Consider the following 19,871-nt stretch of genomic DNA (forward strand, 5'->3'; position numbering starts at 1 on the left):
TTTCGAACTCTCACTAACATCTCATGGGCCGACATGTCTTCTCTAGAAATTGATGCTGCTGTAGAGTATCTTACATCATTCATAATAGATGCCGCATCAAAATGCATATCCGAAGTGAGTGGTCTGGCATGCAAACGACGTGTACCGTGGTGGAACAGCGAATGTAGGATCGCCCGTAAGAATCAGAACAAGGCGTGGGCGTTGCTACGCGCTTCTCCCACTGCAGAGAATCTTATAAACATTAAAGAAATAAAGTCCCAAGGCAGGCGAACCCGCCGACAGGCCAGAAGAGAAAGCTGGCACAAGTTTTTATTGAGTATTAACTCGTTTAGGGATGAGGCCAAAGCCTGGAACAGAGTTAATAGGATTAGAGGGCGGCAAACACATTCACTCCCCCTGGTAAACACACAGGGCGATACACTACAAGACCAGGCAGACTCACTTGGGGAGTATTTTGAGAACGTGTCAAGTTCGTCAAATTATTCACAATCCTTCCTCAAATACAAACAAATAGAAGAACGTAAGCCTTTCAACAGAAAATGTCGTCAAAATCAACCATACAACCGTCCTTTTAGTATTGCAGAGTTCAGAGCTGCCTTGAGCGCATGCAAGAGCTCTGCACCGAGATCTGACAGAATCATGTATGAAATGCTGAAAAACTTACACAACGACACGCAAGCTACACTACTTACACTTTTCAACACTATCTGGGACGCAGGGTACCTTCCGACTGCATGGAAAGAAGCCATTGTGGTCCCTGCTTTAAAACAAGGCAAAGATCCTTCCTCAGTGGCAAGCTACCGCCCGATAGCCCTCACAAGTTGCATGTGTAAGGTATTTGAAAAAATGATAAATCGGCGCCTCATCCATTTCCTTGAACAGAACAAAATACTTGATCCTTATCAGTGTGGCTTCAGGGAAGGGCACTCCACAACTGATCACCTTGTACGTATTGAAGCAAACATCCGTGACGCATTTGTACACAAACAGTTTTTCCTATCCATATTCCTCGATATGGAGAAGGCATACGACACAACGTGGCGATACGGAATCTTAAGAGACCTGTCAGAAATGGGCATTCATGGTAATATGCTAAACCTCATAGAAAGCTCTTTGTCCAATCGCACATTCCGTGTAAAAGTCGGCAATGTACTGTCAGGTCCTTTTACACAAGAAACTGGTGTACCCCAGGGAGGCGTGCTTAGCTGCACGCTCTTTATAGTGAAGATTAACACGCTCCGTGCTTCATTACCTCCGGCCATTTTTTACTCTATCTATGTGGACGACATTCAAATAGCTTTTAAATCCTGTAACCTCGCAGTGTGCGAGAGACAGGTACAGCATGGTTTAAACAAAGTATCAAAATGGGCAGAGAAAAACTGATTTAAAATCAATCCTCACAAAAGTTCTTGTGTACTTTTTAAACGAAAGAGAGGCCTGGTCCCGGATCCTTGCTTAGAACTGTGTGGACAACAAATTCCTATCAACAAAGAGCACAAATTCCTAGGTATTATACTTGACGATAGACTCACCTTCATTCCACACATCAAATATCTCAAAGAAAAATGTCTAAAAACAATGAACATAATAAAACTTCTATCCAAGACTACATGGGGTAGTGACAGAAAGTGTCTAATGAATCTCTACAAGAGCCTAATACGGTCACGATTGGATTATGGGGCCGTAGTGTATAACTCTGCCGCCCCGAGCGCGCTAAGGATGCTGGATCCTGTCCATCATCTAGGTATCCGCCTAGCCACTGGTGCTTTCAGAACAAGCCCGATCGAAAGCCTATATGCCGAATCGAATGAGTGGCCGCTCCACTTACAGAGATCATACGTCAGCTTTACTTATTTCCTTAAAGTGCATTCCATTCCTGAACACCCATGTTTTAATACCATTACCGATATGACTTATGCTACACTTTTCCGCAACCGTCCGTCTATAAGACAGCCTTTCTCGCTGCGTGTGAAGGAGCTTAGCGATGAAATGCATGTCCCACTCCTGGAGCACCGCTTAATGCGCCCAACCAAGCTATTACCTCCTTGGGACTGGCAGGTCACAGAATGTGACGTATCCTTTCTAAAAGTTTCAAAACATGCTCCACAGGTAGAAATTCGAATGCATTTCCTAGAACTTCAGTACAAACACTCGTGCACAGAGTTCTACACAGACGCTTCCAAGTCGCATGCCGGAGTATCCTATGCAGCCGTCGGTCCTTCTTTTTCGGAATGCAATGTACTACATCCAGAAACAAGTATCTTTACGGCAGAGGCCTACGCTATATGGTCGGCTGTAAAGCATATAAAGAAAGCAAAACTCCAAAAAGCCGTAATATATACAGACTCCCTAAGTGTGGTGAAGGCCTTAATGTCACCCTACGAACATAAAAATCCTGTACTTACTGAGGTCTATTCCGACATGTGCAAAGCTTATCTATCTAACCAGCAAATCATCATATGCTGGGTACCCGGCCACAGGGGAATCGAAGGTAACGTCTTGGCAGACCAGATGGCTACGTCAATTGCACTCCCTGCTGTTAATAATACTGATTTGGTGCCTCTCACAGATCTGAAACCTTACATACGAAAGAAACTGCGAAACCACTGGCAACGCATGTGGGACGCAGAGATAAATAATAAACTGCACGTTATAAAGCCGCAGTTAGGTTTTTGGCCCTCCCCAACAAAATCTCGGCGAACAGATGTCCTATTCTGTCGCCTCAGAATAGGACACACATTTGGCACCCATAATTATCTGCTTACGGGAAGTGAACCTCCAATCTGTGGTAGATGCGGTGAGATGCTTACTGTCCTTCACGTGTTCCTGGAGTGTCGGGAAGCCGAAACGGAGAGAAAGAAACATTTTCCGCTTGCTTACAAACATCACATCCCTCTGCACCCGGTTATGTTTCTTGGTAAGGAACCGCTTTTTGACACCAAGACAGTCCTGAGCTTCTTAAATGATGTCGTACTACACGTTATATGCCCAAGAAATTCGTAGAGCATCCTCGCTCCAGAGGATGCCGCTGCGATAACAGTTTTGCCTAGCACATGCCTCCAGGCCCTTGTTTTTCAAGGGCTCTAAGGAGGCAGTAGTGCTCGAGCATATCTTATAACCTTAGATATTCTTACGCATCGTATCATTCTATTTAAATGCATCTTAATGTTCATAGTACACGTCATAAGTCATCGCCATAATCTTATACAGATTTTGCGCACTTTAGCGCGACCGTTTTTAAGGCCCCTCTACAGCCACGTCACACCAACTTCATCGAACTCATGATTTCACTGCAAGATATCGTCTGGCATCAGTTAATATTGCTTATATTGCATCAGTTAATATGGCTAATAGGCTCAAATGCCCCTGCGATGCTTTTGCGAATGAAACCACGCTTATTCCCAAAAGCCACGCTTTTGGGAATATTATTACATGAACAATAAATGTATTTAGCTCCATGTTTTGACAATGGACATCTTGGAAAAATGTGTTGTTGCAACACCATTATTACATGTACATGTTTCGATCAATGGCTTGCTTTAATTACAAAATTGTAATAGGATCCTTACAGCTCCGAACTCGCGGCCCGCCGCGGTGCATGGCATAGCGGCTATGGTCGCTATAAGCATGACGCCGCCAGTTCGATTCCCGGTCGCGACTGCTGCACTTTGATGGAGGCTGTTAGATACGGCCAGCCGAGCCCCTGGTGCTGCTTGCTGTTATGCCTGATGGTGCTTCTGGGCAAAGGATACTTCACTGGCGAGCGTGCAGCTATGGAAGGTCATCCGCCCATCATCGTTTCTCGAGGCCAAAGAGCTGGCGAGGAAACCAGTCACCTGAATAGAATTGTCAAGTGATTATGCACCGCGTCTCCGTCTGCTCGACAAGTTCTTTGACGCCAAATTGCAATAGGTTAAAAGCCATACCCGCCTTTGTGTGCTTCACTCGAAGCATCATCGCCCGCCTGTACAATGTCGAGGCCCGGCGCGGACTATTGACAGGCAGTCAAAGCACCTCCCTTCCTGGGTGATCACAGCCGCCGCATTATTTGGAAACGGTGGCAACAGTCAAGCCTACAAAGAGCCAACGGTGACAATTTCCATGGAACAGCACTGACCCCGGTTTCCCCTGAAATTGCCTCTCGATAGCATCGAGGGCGGGTCGAAGGTTGGACACCAGAGGCGGAGTCCGGCGCGGTGGTGTGACACCATGGGTGGGGTTTTACGGACTGTACTGCAACTCTTACTGGCCGAGAGATGGAGACTGAATTCCCTCGTCGAGCGAAAGAGAGAAAATAACAGCATGGAAAGCCGCAGCACGAAGTGTGAAAAAGCGATTCCAGAGACTTTTCAAGCTAGCGCACGTTTTGCCGTCGTCTCATGTTTCTTTTCATATTTATTTTTCTTCTTGTCCTAATGCCGGCAAAAATGCGAAATAGAGCAAGTTAACTGTTCTTTCGCCAAGCGTCAGCGCTCTTCAGCCCGCAACATCAGCTCTGGACGGAGAGCGTTGGAGGTTTCCGGACACCGACTGGACAGAGAGAACAACCGGGCGTCCCGGAGGAAACTTCCAACCTCTGAAATCCAACAAGGCGGAATGCAAAGACGTTCGCGTACTTAGATTTAGGTGCACATTAACCCAGGTGGTAAGAATGAATCCGGAGTCTCCCGCTACGGCTTGCCTCATAACCATATAAGGGTTTTAGAACGTAATTTTCCACAATTTAATTTTGAAGTTGCAAACCTACAAACCGGTAATATTTAGTTAGCGATAAGGTTAAGGACCACCGCAACTCCTAATGCTAGCGGGTAGGCAACGAAAAGTTTTCTAACGAACACATGCGCTAACAACGACGCATAATGTGCGCAGTCACACTGCGCCGCAATTGTAGGCGCTATGGCACATTAAGTGGCTCGTTAAGCTTAAAATCGAGTACCGGTGGCCCAGAAGAAAATTCTGAAGACGTACCAAGAAAAAGCAGTGGACATCCCTAGTGCTACTGGTAATTGCTCAACCGTTACGCAGCCTCGATGGTGAACTTCTCAAAATTACACCTACTCGCAGCGATGCATGTTGGCCTTCTAGTATAGACATTAGGAGCTCAGTCTACTTGTATTTCTTTATTCAGACATTGCTTCTGTTTCCTCCTTTTTGCAGAGACAACACCACTAAAGCTCGATTCCCAGCTCTTGGATAACAGTCCTTACGAAGGTGGTGACCTCAACCGGAAATGTGTACTCACGCTGAGTATCGTATCTGTCGTCTTCAACATTGTCGTCGGGGGCACGGGGTTCGGTGAGTGATGGAAACCACGTTTTACGTGTGGTCATTTATGTTGAAGGCTTAAGAATGTCTTCGCTCTTTAATTGCTTCAGTGAGCGCTGACGAGTTCTTTGAGCTAACTGCGACTGCAGGTGTATCTTGTTCAGTCAACTTCGCACATACTTCGAATAAGTTTGGATGCCAGCCTGTTTTCTGATGGTCAGAGTGTATTGCACCAGGGTTTGCTCTAGTTTTGTTTCCAATTTACTTCAGGATTCGCTTAGAATTCTCGTAATCGCCTTCTCCGACTCTGAGTGATTTTTGAGATCCAGTCTCACTACTCAAATGAAACATTTTTCACACTGACGAGAAAAAATGAAACACCGCTACTGTTTTATTATATATGCTAATGAACCGAAAGTTTTTGGTTATATTAAAACGGGAGTATCGAGAAAAAGAAAGGAAATGAAGGGTATAAGAAAATCTGTCTTCGCCAGAATAACTTTCATTTATGGCTTCTATGCAGAAACTACGTACTGTTACGGTTTTGTTTGCAACATTTAAGGGGAAAAAAAAACGCGATATGAAAGTTTGCAATAAATTGCATCAGTAAGGCGAAGAAGATACCCGTTCACGCCTTATCACTACTGAGGTGCATTCTTCATTTCAAAAAAAACAAGGACTATGCGTATTGTCATAATACTATCGATTCGAGCCATATAACCTCTGCATATGGTTCTAATCTAATTTGGACTTACTAAGGTGGATGGTTGGGTGAATCCGTGATTCAACATTGAATAAGAAAAGTGCACACATCCACAACACCGAAGAACGCACATACAGTAGAAAGAATCATGGACTTGTGCCTTTCTACCATGCTTTGTTTGCGCTATCGTTGTTCGAACGAGACAACTCTTATGTGTAAAGCGCAAAATACGCTATGCCTTTTAATGGGTCTTGGATGCTTAAAGAATATCCATAATTAGGTCCCCTTGATCTATGTCGTAGAATGTGTCGCATATCTCGCTGCAGCACCCCTCTGGCATGTTTTAGGTTTACTTTAATTCATAGCGCCTAGGAGTGGAGCAAGCATATAACAACCCTGACGACGAATCGCCTCTTGAGAGTGACGAATAAAATGCGATTGGTTGATGCCGAAATGTTGCTGTTGAATGCACCGAGGTACAATGCGATGGTGTTTCACTGTGCGTTTACAGCAAGTGTTGCGTGAATATCTGCGCGCGTGTTCCTTATTAAAGGGACACTAAAGAGAAGCATCAGTCTAGACTCATGTAATATTCTGTGAAAGACTGTTTTCTTTGAGTTCACGTTAACAGGTTAATTACTAGGAGAAAGAATGGTCAAGGTAAAATTTCTTATTTAATTTCGCCCTGAAACCCCGCGCCGGGACGCTGAAGTGACGTCACATTTCAGAGCGTTTTATTGTTTTATGGTCGTTGAAGCCCGGTAAATGTTCTCAGAAGTCACGAGGTTCATTATTTGACTCTTCTATAATGTAATCTAGTCCATATTCATTTATAGAACTATCCCTAGAAGATGGAAGACGAAGTGTCTGCGAGCTAGAACGCTATTTCTCTAGCTCAGCTGTCTATTCCTTATTTCTGCGTACATCATTGGAGAGCCGGCATGGTTCGTGGTACGGATGCAAGTTGACGTCCCCGTGCCTCTGCCGGGAATGGCGACTTCAGCGGCGGCTGCGTCTAGGAAGCGGACCGGCCTCCAGAGCGACACCGACGGCGATGACACCAGCGTCTACTCGCTCAGCAGTGAGGACTTCTCTGATGACGCCTTCGAGCTTGTGCGGAGCCGCAAGGCGAAACGAAGACACACCACCAGGACATCCATGTCTTCGAGCACGCCAACGGTAGGACCAACTCAGAATACCGCAGTCAGTACGATTCTATTTTTACCAGAACTCGCTACCAACAACCTGAGGCGACTCAACAGACAGTCCGTATCGGTGCAACTTGAAGCGGTGGCGCCAAATCAGATAGCAGACGTTAGAGTCAACACACGAAAAAAATTGTTAGCTATCGACGTCACACATGAGACTGCGCTGAGAAATTTGACTACAGTTACAGAACTAGGTGGCGTTAAGCTCCGCTCGTACATCCCCCAGAACAGTGGTTCAACTACTGGTGTCATCTACGACGTGGACGTCTCCATCTCCAGCGCCAACTTGCCGATCCTAGTGAAGCCTGCCGTTGATGGCGTCGCCATAACACATATGTATCGCCTCGGCACATCCCGCTGTGTGAAAATTATATTCAAGGGCGAGACTCTCCCTTCGCACGTCAAGGTGGGCCACTTTAGACACCCTGTGCGACCATTCATCCCAAGGCCACTGCAATGCCGCAATTGTATGAGGCTGGGACACGTGAGTGCCGTGTGCGAGAACACGAGTTTGCTCACGCTGCAGCGAGCCCCACGCTGCAGACTCTTGTGCAGCCACGGTTCTCAAATGCACCAATTGCCTTGGGTCCCATGATGCTTCCTCGAAGGACTGCCCCAAAATGAAGAATGAAAAGGCGATCTTGAAGCAGATGGCGAGAGACCATTCGTCTCGTCGGGAAGCTGTTGCGGCCGTTAGAAAGCGACGCTCCCGACGCCGCCGGACTTCAAAGAACGCTGATACCTCTATGAAGAGTACGTCCCATCCGACATCACCCCCTCCTCTGCCCCCTAGGCCTGAGAAAATTCAATCTAAATCGGACAAGGCCATGGCGGAGAACAATACAACTTGGTCCTCACTACTAAAGCAATAAACAAAGCCAGAACAACAGCGGAAGTCACAACCGAAGCCACAGCTGATGCCGCAGCCGATGCCACAGTCGGTGGTACGGCCGATGCCACAGCCGGAAGAGATGCCACAGCCGGAGGCGATACCGCAGCCGATGCCACAACCGGAGGCGATGCCGCAGCTGATGCCACAACCCGAGCCGGAGCCACGTCAAGTGATACAGCTGCACACGGCTGTAGAGCGAACAGCGCGGGTTCCTGACAAATTGCCCGAAGAAGACCGGCAAGTCGTTATGATGATCCGGTCTCTGATGAATACCCTTCGAATACCCTTAAATAACCTGCACACTCCGTCAGCGCGAAGTGCAATGCAAGTGCTGGATGCTCTCAATTCAGTACTTGCAACTCTTGAGTAAGCATCATGGCTCACCCGCATCATTATACTCGCACTGAAGTCAGAACGGCTGGGGTTTAGCTTAAAAATATACTGCCACGTACTGCAACGTACTGCTGACGCCCACCGGATCCTTGGTCTTCACTGGTAACTTCAACGTGCATCACCAGCTATGAACCACCAAGATTGACGGCAGCCTAACGTATCGACGGAGCACTTGCTTTGACTCGACTGATTTCCAAGCACTTTGCTGCGTGCACAGACAGTGTTCCCTCTATCCCGCTTTCTTTCTTTCTGTTCCCCCTTTCCCTTCCCCCAGTGTAGGGTAGCAAACCGGACGCTCGTCTGGTTGACCTCCCTGCCTTTCCTCTCTTTGCTATCTCTCTCTATCCCTAGAAGATGGCGTGAAAATTTGGGACGTCATGGCTCTTTGGTGCGGGAACCCGTCTTTACTCATTTGCGTCTTTTCTGGCTCACCAAGCCTGCGCTCACGCTAACAGTGGCGCTTTTGATGTAGAGAGAAAGATAAATGAGATGCGAGAATCGGGCAGGTTAACTGAAAGATGTATATCCAATTTGCTACTCTGCGTGGAAAAGGCGTGAAAGGAGACAGAAAGATAAAGCACAGCGTACAGACTACGAGAGGGAGACCAAAACAAAGGGTAATATATTATATAACAAAAACAAGAAAGTCATGGGACCAGTTAAATCGTATCCCGGTAAGCAGCTTCGCGCGAAAGTGCATGTGGGTTTCTTTCAGTGCTGTCTCCAATTGTACATAATCGCACATTAGGTGGCGCTGCAAATCTGTTGGCCGGGAGATGAATTCAAAATTTCAGAACACGGACACACGGGTCTACGATGCAGAAAAACGCGCACTCGTATGTACTAAAAATATGCGATGCAATAGTGTCCACTTACAACAGCATTCGTATAACAGGCTGCTCATGTGCTTAGTGCGCAGCACTATCTGGCGCTCAGTGCTACTCAAACTCGAAAATTGCTCAAGCTCGAAAGTGCAGGGGCGGTATTCTGTAAGAGCCCACCTAGTGGGCTGTTCATTTCGGCAGCTGCTGATTGGCTAGGGCCGCTCGTCTTCTCCTCACTTGTAGAGCTGCATCCAATAAGCAGCGGCCGAAATGGACAGTCCACTAGTTGGAATTTTACAGAATACTCCCCAGGTAGCTTTTCGTCTAGCTCTATATTGGATGATCCAGTCCAACGAGGCGTGCGTAATGTACGCGAGCTAAGCTAAACGCATTATGCGGCTCCGGTGGTGCCTGTAGCATTAAATACTATCAGTGCCTTTCTACTAATTGTTACATTGCCACTAATACAGGACATGCAAGCATCCCGTTTCCAACACACTTGGTTTCTAAATATGTGCCTGTAAAAAAAACCTGGGACCAACGAGACGTGTAGATGCTGCGGATTAAAAATTCGGAAGTAATTAGACAGTGTGTAATCCTATTTAATGTCCATTTCTCAAGTCAAGGTTTATTTTCAACATCGAGTCGGAAATCATTAGGCGAAAAGATGTCGCAGACATCTCGAGTGCCCAAAGGCTTAGACATCTTAGTGGGAAGCACGGAAAGAGTTTGTAAGGAGGGCAGTACGCCTTGACTGCATTTTTGTTTTGTTTCAGTGTTTGCGTTCCAGAGGAACAGTGCTTCAATATATGCATTCGCGGTAAGATTGCATTTGTTTACTCTCTTAGACACCGCAACATGTGAGCTTGTGATCCATGCTTGACAAGGTTATTCTTCTTCCAGGCCGAGTGCCTTCTGGACATGCTGTCTTCGATAATTGTGATATGGCAGTACTTAACACCACACTATTCGTTCGCAAGAGAACGTGTGTAAGTACGCACGTTGAGCATGCCGCTTACGTTGTCGAGCATGGCGTTCAGTTTAGTTAGTATTAATTTTTTTACGATGTACAAAACAAATACATGGAAGGCCAATTTGTAATTGCAGCGTTTTGCTTTAATATGCTTACAAGTACTTTTGGTCTGGCATCGTTGCTGTCGAGGCAACATAAGTTTTATTTAGTTAAACCGGCGCACTTCAAAACTCGGACATACACACAGCATACGAAACGTACAGAGCATTTCGTGCGACTCATTTGGTGCGTGTGTCCTTGGTTTTAGGTGCGCTTCTTTCAAGTCATGAATAACCAGCTAGCCCATCAGTGCCTGTTAAGGAGTTTGATCACATCTATGTTGAGTATAGGGCAGCAAGCAAGCATGTATGTCAATAGGGTTGATGATAGGGCGAATTCATATTGCATTCTAAAACTGGTACAGCGCAACATGGAAAGGAAGAAACAAGCCTAGCCGCCCAGAAGGAACAGAGCGCTGACTTCCAACTGGCTTTATTGGCAGGTTGCACGAAATACATAGCCACAAGAAAGCATCAAGCAATGTCGTAACAACACTTCACAAAACGTCACAGAACGCGCAATTCTGTTTGAAATCGTATTTCCTGGAAGGACAGGCACAAAGATGGCGCGCTAACACAAGTGCTACCAGCCCTTGCTATGAGGTCAGCTTCAATAATCTCCCACATAAGTTGTGATCGGTGCTTGTTTAGTACTTCTGGCCGGCACGGCTTGTTTCTTCCTTTCCATGTTACGCTATACCAGTTTAGCATGGGTACCAAACGAGATTTTTGTAGGCAATTATAGTAAGTGCAATGTAAGTAAACTAGAAATTTAGGGTGCCCAGAAGCAAGAACACGCGTTGACATTGTTACACACGCACGAGAACAGTAAGTAGTTCTCACTTGTGTGCGGCCGAGGCGTCCCCGTCCCCCTCCCGAACATTTATATACGACTCAGCCCTCCAGCTCACTGAGATCATAGATCCACTTGAAAACCAATATTTGCAAACCTTGTCGACTTGAATAAACACCGTAACAATTAACTCAGCACAGTTAAGCTACTACTACGAGTATGGAGAAGTTTTAGGCCCAATGACTGCTCCTATACGGAAGTGGTTGACTGTCGCTTTAGAATTGGATATAAGACTAACCGCAGCTACCTATTACTAAATCACAGCCGATATGAACATTCTATCATGTACCGCCAACAATATTTCACGCATTTTAAAGCTGTACCCTCGCTACGAAACATACAATTATTTAATGTATTTTACAGATACTATCCCTTTACCAAACTGTTCTATATACTTGGACACTAAACCCACCCGCCGTGATTGCTTAGTGGCTATGGTGTTGGGATGCTAAGCATGAGGTTGCAGGATCGAATCCCAGCCAAGGCGGCCTCATTTCAGTGGGGGCGAAATGCGAGAGCTCTCGTGTGCTCATATATAGGTGCATGGTAATGAACCCGAGCTGGTCCAAATTAGTCTGAGGTCCCCCACTACGGCGTGCCTCATAATCAGATCGTGATTTTCGCACGTAAAACGCCATAATTTAACATGAACCCGTTGTTCCAATAAAAAGTACCTTTAGGCACATGAAATGAATGGGTGCACTACACCAACCTTAGCCGAATGTTACAATACACAGTACACGTAGTCCGTATTAACTAACATAGATATCTATTATATCTATCTATGTTAGGTATCTATCTAACATTGATATCTATTCTGACTCGGGAATATATGGGCAACGCGGTTCTATCTCAGCCCCGGCAACATATTTGCGCCTTCCCGTGTCGGTATCTCTTTTGTTCTGGTTGTGCTTCCGGCGCTTTAGTCGATAACGATGTGCAGCACCTGCTGCGCTTCGCTGTCAGTTTTTTTTTTCTTTCTTCCTTGCGCTTACGCTCTCGGCTCAACGTAATTGGTCAGGCGTTCTCTGGCTGTCACACTCTTATTACCCCGTTTCGGTGCTTAATGTGTACCTTGCTTTTCTCTTTAGAGCCTGCATGCTTCTGGGACTGTTCTTTATACTCTCCGCAATAGCCATTATCAGCAAAGCCATGGACGACCTAATCGTGCGGGAGAGTCCCACTTGGGTAAGACGGCTGAGCTGAGTTTCGTACCTTCCTTGAGGTTGGTCGTGGAAGGCGATAAATCGTGAAGCTTGCTGCGAATCGATACGTCTCGCAGAGCGTAAAGCGCACATTTCCGCTTGCAGTTTCATCAACCTTATCGGGCTTCTCCGAACTCACCCGTGAGCCCTACCTGAGTGAATGCGTAGATTAACAGTTGAACCCGGAACTGAATGATCTTAACCGCAAACTTCCCGCGGGAAAATAGGAGGAAGCGCACGTAAACAAGCGATTTGTGTCTTCATTGCCAACCGGATGTTTTAGCAAGCGTGTTAACAAGGACATGCGTATGTGGCGTGCCTGTAATTGTGGTCAAGGCAATTTGTGTGGGTCTCAAATCACGCGAAATGGCACTTCTGGCTGACACGGACCGTTTCGCAACGTACCAAATCATGCAGTTAAGGCGCACCCAATATCACCCGTTTCCAATGTTATTCGAGCGCGTGCCGAAGTACTCACGGAGGCGTCAGAAATGAAAACTGGTGATAATTTATGCAATTGCCGATTAGCAATGCGGTTTGCACAGGCCTTGTATAAGCTGCCTCCACAATCCAGATAAAGAAACAAGGAAAAAGAATAAGGAAAAGAAGCAACAAAAAGTTTTTTTAGATATTTACTCTTGAGAAATAATAATAATAAAAAGCTTCAGTTTCCACAGACGCTTCAGATGTTTCAAAGGAGTTATGCCATGCCACTGAATGCGAAATGAACTGAATGGCTCTCAAGTTTGATGGTGAATATCTCTGCACAGAAGCGTTCCACTTGAATCAAAGTGAAGTTTTTAGATACGACTACCTTAAAGTACCGAACAAGATTACCTTAAAGTACCAAATAAGAACATATACCACAATCACGATAGCAAAAAAAAAAAAAAAAAAAAAGCTTGTTTGTTCTGCGTGTTCGGTGACTAATTCGTCTCGAACATTGTGTCCACCAATGTGCGTAAACCACCTGTCAAAACATTTTTTTTTTTGTAGCCAGAATAGCGTTTTGATTAAATTTACTGGTATATTCAGTTTGAAGACCCTGTATAGGTATTCTGCAAAGTGGTTACACCGCTTTCTAAGCTACCAACTTTGTCTTGTTTCATTGCTAAGCTAGATTCCTTGTAGTTTATTAGAGAACACGTTATCTGTCCATTAATGAGATTTGCGCTGGTTTATGTCAAAATTACTGCATTTTCTGGAATAACGTCACGATTACTTTCTGTAAGGCGGATAACAACTTCTATTAAACCTTCGTATTTATTATTTTTATTAAAAACTATTAAATGGTAAACGCACGAGCCAGTGGACATAATGAGTCGTGCACATAGTACAACTCGGATAGATAGCACTGCAAAAAAGAAGCGCTTGTCACGAGGTCGGTCTCGGCACTAACGGTTATACAGTGGAACTAGTTTACATCTACGCAGGGTATTACGGCTGCAGCGATTCATCTTGCCTCTGTGAAATTGAACTAGTTTGCTTAACGTAACCACGTGCCTGTGGCTGAATATTTTACCTTTCTTTTATGGTTCCAGATACCCGTCCTCATTATCCTTGCCGGAGTTGGCGCAGCAGCCTGCTTTCTCTTGGCGGTTATCAAATTAATCCTGGCTAAGCGACTAGGAAGCTTGTCCTTAGTTCTTGATGGTGAGTCATAGTGCTTTAAAATAAAACCTTTGCAGAGACAGTTTTCATAATATGAAAAAAAAATTGTATTTAGACTCTCTTACTGTATAGGGTTGGCCCAGATTTACTCTTCCACTTCCCTCCCCGCTTCCTTCCCCGTACGTTTTGTTCCAATCATTGCTGCCTCTTCCTCTGAGGAAAGTCACCGAATATCAGTTGCGCCGCAGTTTACAATTATAAATAGGGCAAAGAAATCCTCTGGATGCCCTCGGTGAGGGCAAGACAATTTCGATAACGAAGGAGCTTTTTGAGGATTGATTAAATGCATGGTGGCTGAATGTCTGGGATTCACTTTACGAAATAGCACCCGAATACGCAATATATCGCCGTTTTCTTGCCTTAGATTCAAATTAGATTTAAATATGCACGACTAGAAGCTCTTGGAAATGCAAGGACATGTACGGGTGTGCATTGTGCAGCACTCATTTCGCGCAGCTGCTATAACGACCCAATCAAGAGTCATGGCCAAGTGAACTTTTAGATGCGTCTTCCAATTTCGAATAACGTCACACAATTTCACCACATTTGATAATTTTGTTTTCGGGGACGCGAGCTTATTTGCTGACGTTCAGGGATCCTGGCTTGGTACTGACACTCAGCTGGTCGTTATTCCTATGCGTTCATTTGCGAAGTCACTTCGAAGCCATTTATCAACTCGTGCTCAGTGAACACAAACATTCAACTTTGAATTCGCTGCGATGGAAATACTTTGATCAATTCGGCTTCACGCAGAGACGTTAGGAATATCCTCGAGCAGGTGGACTTCGACAGGTGACAACGCTGACGCAGAGCCAATCTTCTCAACCCCAGACTACGTTAATAAGGGCAAGTTTACACTACACTCGAGAATGTCGAAGCTTCACTAACCAGCGATGTATGCCTGCGTGTATTGGACGGTGTAGTGGCTCACGCACCTGCATCCGCCGGAAAAAACTTGGGCAACAGTGCATCTCTTGCGAACGTAATCTTAAAGTTGCCCAACTAGCTCGTTCAAACTAGGACTCTAATTCGCTTACTGGCAAGCTCATTCATGTGATTATGTGATTTCATCTACCAGCTGTCGGTTACTTTTTCCTCTTTTCTTCAGGGATAAACTCCTTAATAAGCAGTTTCTGCGCCGTGGCCATAATAGTGAGCGACCTGGTCTACGACTCCAACCCCGAAGTCTGGTACATGGACGCCGTGCTTAGCACCGTTGCAGCGCTCATCATGCTACTCGTTGGGGCCAAGTAAGGATCCGCCTTGATTTCATTTAGCAGAACTGTGCATTACACTTTGCTGAAGTGGCACTCACCATGCGGATGAGTAAGGAGAGAAGGGGTTGTTATACCTGCAGTGATTTTTCAACGACTGTCCCAATTATCGCCGCCAGGATGCTACATTTCAAGTGTGTAATATGCAGCGAATCTAAAAGCTGGGCAATTAAGCAGTAAAGCGTTGAAGAACGACGCACGGGGCCATCATAAAACACCGCCCAAAGTTCTAAATTTTGAAGGACATACTCTTCTGACATCCTGAGCACTTCGATGCGCGAGGCATGCAGCAGACTACACTCGTTTGAAAGTTTGTATGTCTGCGTTTGACAAATTGACCACTGCAGTTTTGACAAGTTGCACAAGCGCTGACGCTCGCCACCCTCATGTAATCCTCTAGTTGGGTGAACTCCTTGTTTTCATGTAAAAAAATATCCGTGTTACGCCCAACGTCGCTGCCGGCAACAAATTCACAGGCCTATGTGCAAGGTGATAATGTTCCTGCGGTGGGAGATTATTACTCTGCCATTGCCATAATAAACAATACCAATACGTTAGGGATCCTGAGCCGAATTTCTGACGTATCAGGCACCCGAAAAGAAAGGGAATGCTGGAGAACGCTGTAACTTTTGTCATCTAAAGAACTTGCCTATACGACGATAGTAACGCACCTCGTGCCTCAGTGAATCCCGAAAAAATTGCGCAGCCTCAACTCCCACATGGTAAAAAACACCGACGCTTGCCTTTGCTTCCGTGAGCTCCCATTACCTCAGTATTACATTAGTCGTTGGTGTCGATACTTTGATAGCACCGATCAGACCGCCAGCAGCTTTGATAATTGGCTAGCCGCCAACGCACATGATCAGAGCGCTGCTTCCTATTCATACTTAAACGGATAAGATCGCCACTGTGCCCTGCGTGAAACATACGCTATGTCATAGACCACTTAATCTGCGCTTGCAGCCTGTTTACATTGGAAGGAACAACCCTAATGTCCGCACTGAACATTCATCAAAGATTAACTCTGCCAAAGCATCTCGCGCAACGAAGGCACTTTTAACCTTCCTTAGAGACACCGCTCTCAATAATTTAGTTTGCTGAGTGTTGGGGCGTGTTTTGTGTACGTCACGTGCCTGTTACGTAGATTGTGTACATAATTTCCTGTTTCATCATACCGATCTAGGGTAGCATCCTAGGCATGCCATCGGGCAAACCTCTCCAGGATTATTCTTGGAGGCTTCCCTTCCCCTCCTCCTCTGTCTGACTGTTTGGGTTATGACACTAAACCTTTGCCGGTGACGGTCACATCACGCTATCTAGAACCTAGTTATTCTCATTTAAGTGTTGCAACTCTGCCACAGGGCATCAAATCAAGCAAGATCGCCGAAAACTACTGTTTCTTTTTCGATATTTTATGACATTTTGAAAAAGGAGATATGAAGTAAATTCAGGCAACTTCATTCCTGAATTTACTTCAAATATGTCTTCTTATCTTTGATGAATAAAGTGGCAGAACTTGTACTTCAAGTTAATATGCATGCGAGTTACTAAGTCGAAGTCATCTAGAGTTTGCTGGCAGTGAAGAAATGGGGCTCTGAACAAAAGAAAATAAACCGATAGAAGCATACTAATATTACTCACAGGAGCGGCCTCAATATATCGCGAAATGTAAACACGTATACAGCTGCTCTCAAATTTCGCATCACGAAGTATCGTAATCGTCGGACGCTTTTTTCAACGTTATAAAAAAAGCATAACGGTGCGTTGAGGGATAATTTCTTACTTTCGCTGGAAGTTCGAATGAAATTTGACTTGGAGTATAACTTTCGGCCAACCAACTCACCCATTTATTTATTTATTTATTTATTTATTTATTTAGGTATTTATTTATTTATTTATTTATTTTATTTTATTTTTATTTGCTTGACATGCATGTCATATACGTATCATACGTGGCCCTGTGGCATAAAGAAGTATGAGGTGACTCTGCTTCATTTATCTGTGCTGAGCGTAACAGGCAAACGATGACTAATCTCAAAGTTTCCAGACGACTGCAAATAGACTACTGTCGCTGGTTGGTTTCCTGTCTCAGCGCAAACGCAAATTGTTGTTGAGACACGCCCCCTAACCTCTCGCTCGTCCTGTTTCAGGGTTCTGTTTGAAAACTGGTCGATAGGACGCCACGGCCACATGACACTTCAATGAAAGACGGTGGCCTCGGACAGGGTATTTCTGCTTGGAAGTGCGACAATCGCTCGTCTTTCACCCTCCTCTCCTCCCACGCTCTGTGAAACGGTGCGGAGGCTGTGTGCAAGTCCCGCCTTTCTCCTGGAGTCCTCGGCGGGCTACACGGCGCCAGAGGACTCTGCACGTTCTCTGCTGGACAGACGGCGACGCTTTCATGTAGACCATTGCACCGCACTGTTGCCACAGTGGTGCGGCATGGCCTCCCTTATTTAAGCTGAAGGAAGCGCGCGACGTGGCTTACATGCTCGGCCTGTGACTATGAAGATGTGCGCATTGTATTCGAGGTCAACGCGGTACGAGACACATAGTTTCTCGCGCGAGAATTCTTTTAGAGGCAGTTTGTTGTACGTCTGCAGTATTCTTTGGTTCAGTGGTTGATTGAGCATCAGCGAGAGACCTGATCGTGAGCGTATTTCCTTTGTACCCGAACGGTGTCTAGCTTTTTTTGTATGATATGTGGCTCGTGAAGGCGAAGAGCAGCATCAGTTGACGTACTCCACATGCTCACCGGCAGCACTTCGTAGCTCACAAGAGCCGCTGGTCACGCTGGCTTTTGTGATTAGCGTCTCGTGCGGCTATGTGGCAGCGACGAAGTTGCCAAGCTTGGGTGCGTTGCAGCCGATTGCATTCCAGTACGAGGTGGTATCTGTGAATTAGAAGCCGGGCGCGTATCGATATTATACAGCTTGTAAGCACTGACCGCAGTACATGATCAATGTGAGTCCAGAACACGCTGCGCATGTCGCATTACTGTGACGCGCTACGAGGTGATCTGGACCGGCTCGAAGTCTACGCACGCGTTCAGACCGAGCTGAAAGCGGGAGATGACCACGTTTGAGGATTTCATTGAGTTATTGGTTCAAGCATTGCTATCAGTGAAAAAGATGCAATTGCATGCGTAACAAGTTTTTATTGTTTTATTCTGTGCGAGTTGTCATCGTGTGAGAAATGTTTAAAAATTTACATTATAACATTGACATGTAGTGCAATTCATGCACTCGTGACCGAAGAAGCTACAAGAATATTTATTTCTCGTTTGTTCGTTTTTTAAAAGAATTAATACGTCAGCTGTGAACACAATAAAGATATCATCTGAGCTCCTTCCTTGCTTTCGGTGAATTCGAGAGGCCGTTGTCGTTTATTAACCGCGAAATCAGTGGAACATGATACTCACCACTGCATCTGGAGAACCGGAAGACTCTTAATTTGTCTGCCAAATCTTGTAAGCTTGTCTCAGAGTAAACAGCACATAAAGGTCTAGAAGCTGGTCTGTAGTTTGACTTTTACTTAATCTAAGTGCTTTAGCTCAAGCCCACACGCTTTGGTCGCACGTGGGTCGATTACAAGTCACTCACGTGACTTCGAAGCATCCTTGACCTTTCAGCATGGTGCCTCCCTGTCTCATATGCCTCATTTTTTCGCTCCCGACAACGTTCCCGTATGCTAACCATACTTGCTTGCTCGTAAGAGACGAATCTATCGTCACTTTTTCTCAGAGATCCCAAACGAAAACACACTGAAGCGGCGTCTATCGATCAATATGGGCGGGGCACCACCGGCTACTTATGATATATTCGCAGGTGGAGATTGTCCAGCGCCGACGTGAATAATCTAAGTCAAGGCCTTCATTGTGCGATTCGCGCGCGAAGCGCATTCCCTAGCTTCTAGCAAAATTGCGGTTAAGGCAGTCGTGAAGGCGGCGGACTTTGCTTATAGATACGGCACGCTAGTTTCCTGAACAGGCCCAGCACTACAAGTAATCAAGGTGGAAATTTTAGCCGCAGCAGTGCGCCGCTAATGAGAAGCTTTAGAAATAGCGGACACTATTCAGTTCGCGGATGTTATCAACACTTCGAATGAAAAAAAAAAAAAATAACGTAGGCAAGTTTTGGGTTCTGCGCATGCGCCGTTACACTATTTCTCACTAACCTGTTTGTGTCCGCTATTTCTAATGCTTTAATGATGCCACCTAAAATCGGCGATTTTGGTAATGGAACACTACGAAGCAACACTGCTACTTTCGTGCGCAGATACTGTTGCAAATGGGGCTTCAGTTTACACTTTTCATTTTTCGTGCGCTCTCCGCGACATTTAGAAAGTGATACGCCGGCTCTTGCGATCATATAACAGTGCATGTTTTATAATACTGAAATATGAGTCACGCTGAAACCCCCTCGAGGTACGTCATTAGCTTTCTTTTGTTACAGGGCCGCCGCACGAAATTGCGCATGTCTTGGTTGTCTGTAGCTCGGCCGTTTATGCTGG

General features: G+C 45.6%; 1 protein-coding gene across 3 annotated transcripts in view; it reads left to right on the top strand.

Moving 5' to 3' along the window:
* The window catches only part of LOC126546189 (transmembrane protein 163a-like), a 93,780-nt gene extending 75,055 nt beyond the window's left edge, over positions 1-18,725 (top strand). For all 3 annotated transcript variants that reach the window (XM_050194334.3, XM_050194335.2, XM_055061555.2), the window contains 7 exons: positions 5,158-5,295; positions 10,062-10,105; positions 10,189-10,274; positions 12,301-12,397; positions 13,956-14,067; positions 15,194-15,335; positions 17,510-18,725. In XM_050194334.3, coding sequence (XP_050050291.1) covers positions 5,158-5,295; positions 10,062-10,105; positions 10,189-10,274; positions 12,301-12,397; positions 13,956-14,067; positions 15,194-15,335; positions 17,510-17,564 — 674 coding nt within the window. In that variant the 3' untranslated portion in view covers positions 17,565-18,725. The remainder of the gene's footprint in view (positions 1-5,157; positions 5,296-10,061; positions 10,106-10,188; positions 10,275-12,300; positions 12,398-13,955; positions 14,068-15,193; positions 15,336-17,509) is intronic.
* Positions 18,726-19,871: the final 1,146 nt, after the last annotated feature.

The sequence above is a fragment of the Dermacentor andersoni genome, chromosome 1 (assembly GCF_023375885.2).
Source record: "Dermacentor andersoni chromosome 1, qqDerAnde1_hic_scaffold, whole genome shotgun sequence".
Classification (NCBI taxonomy): Eukaryota; Metazoa; Arthropoda; class Arachnida; order Ixodida; family Ixodidae; genus Dermacentor; species Dermacentor andersoni.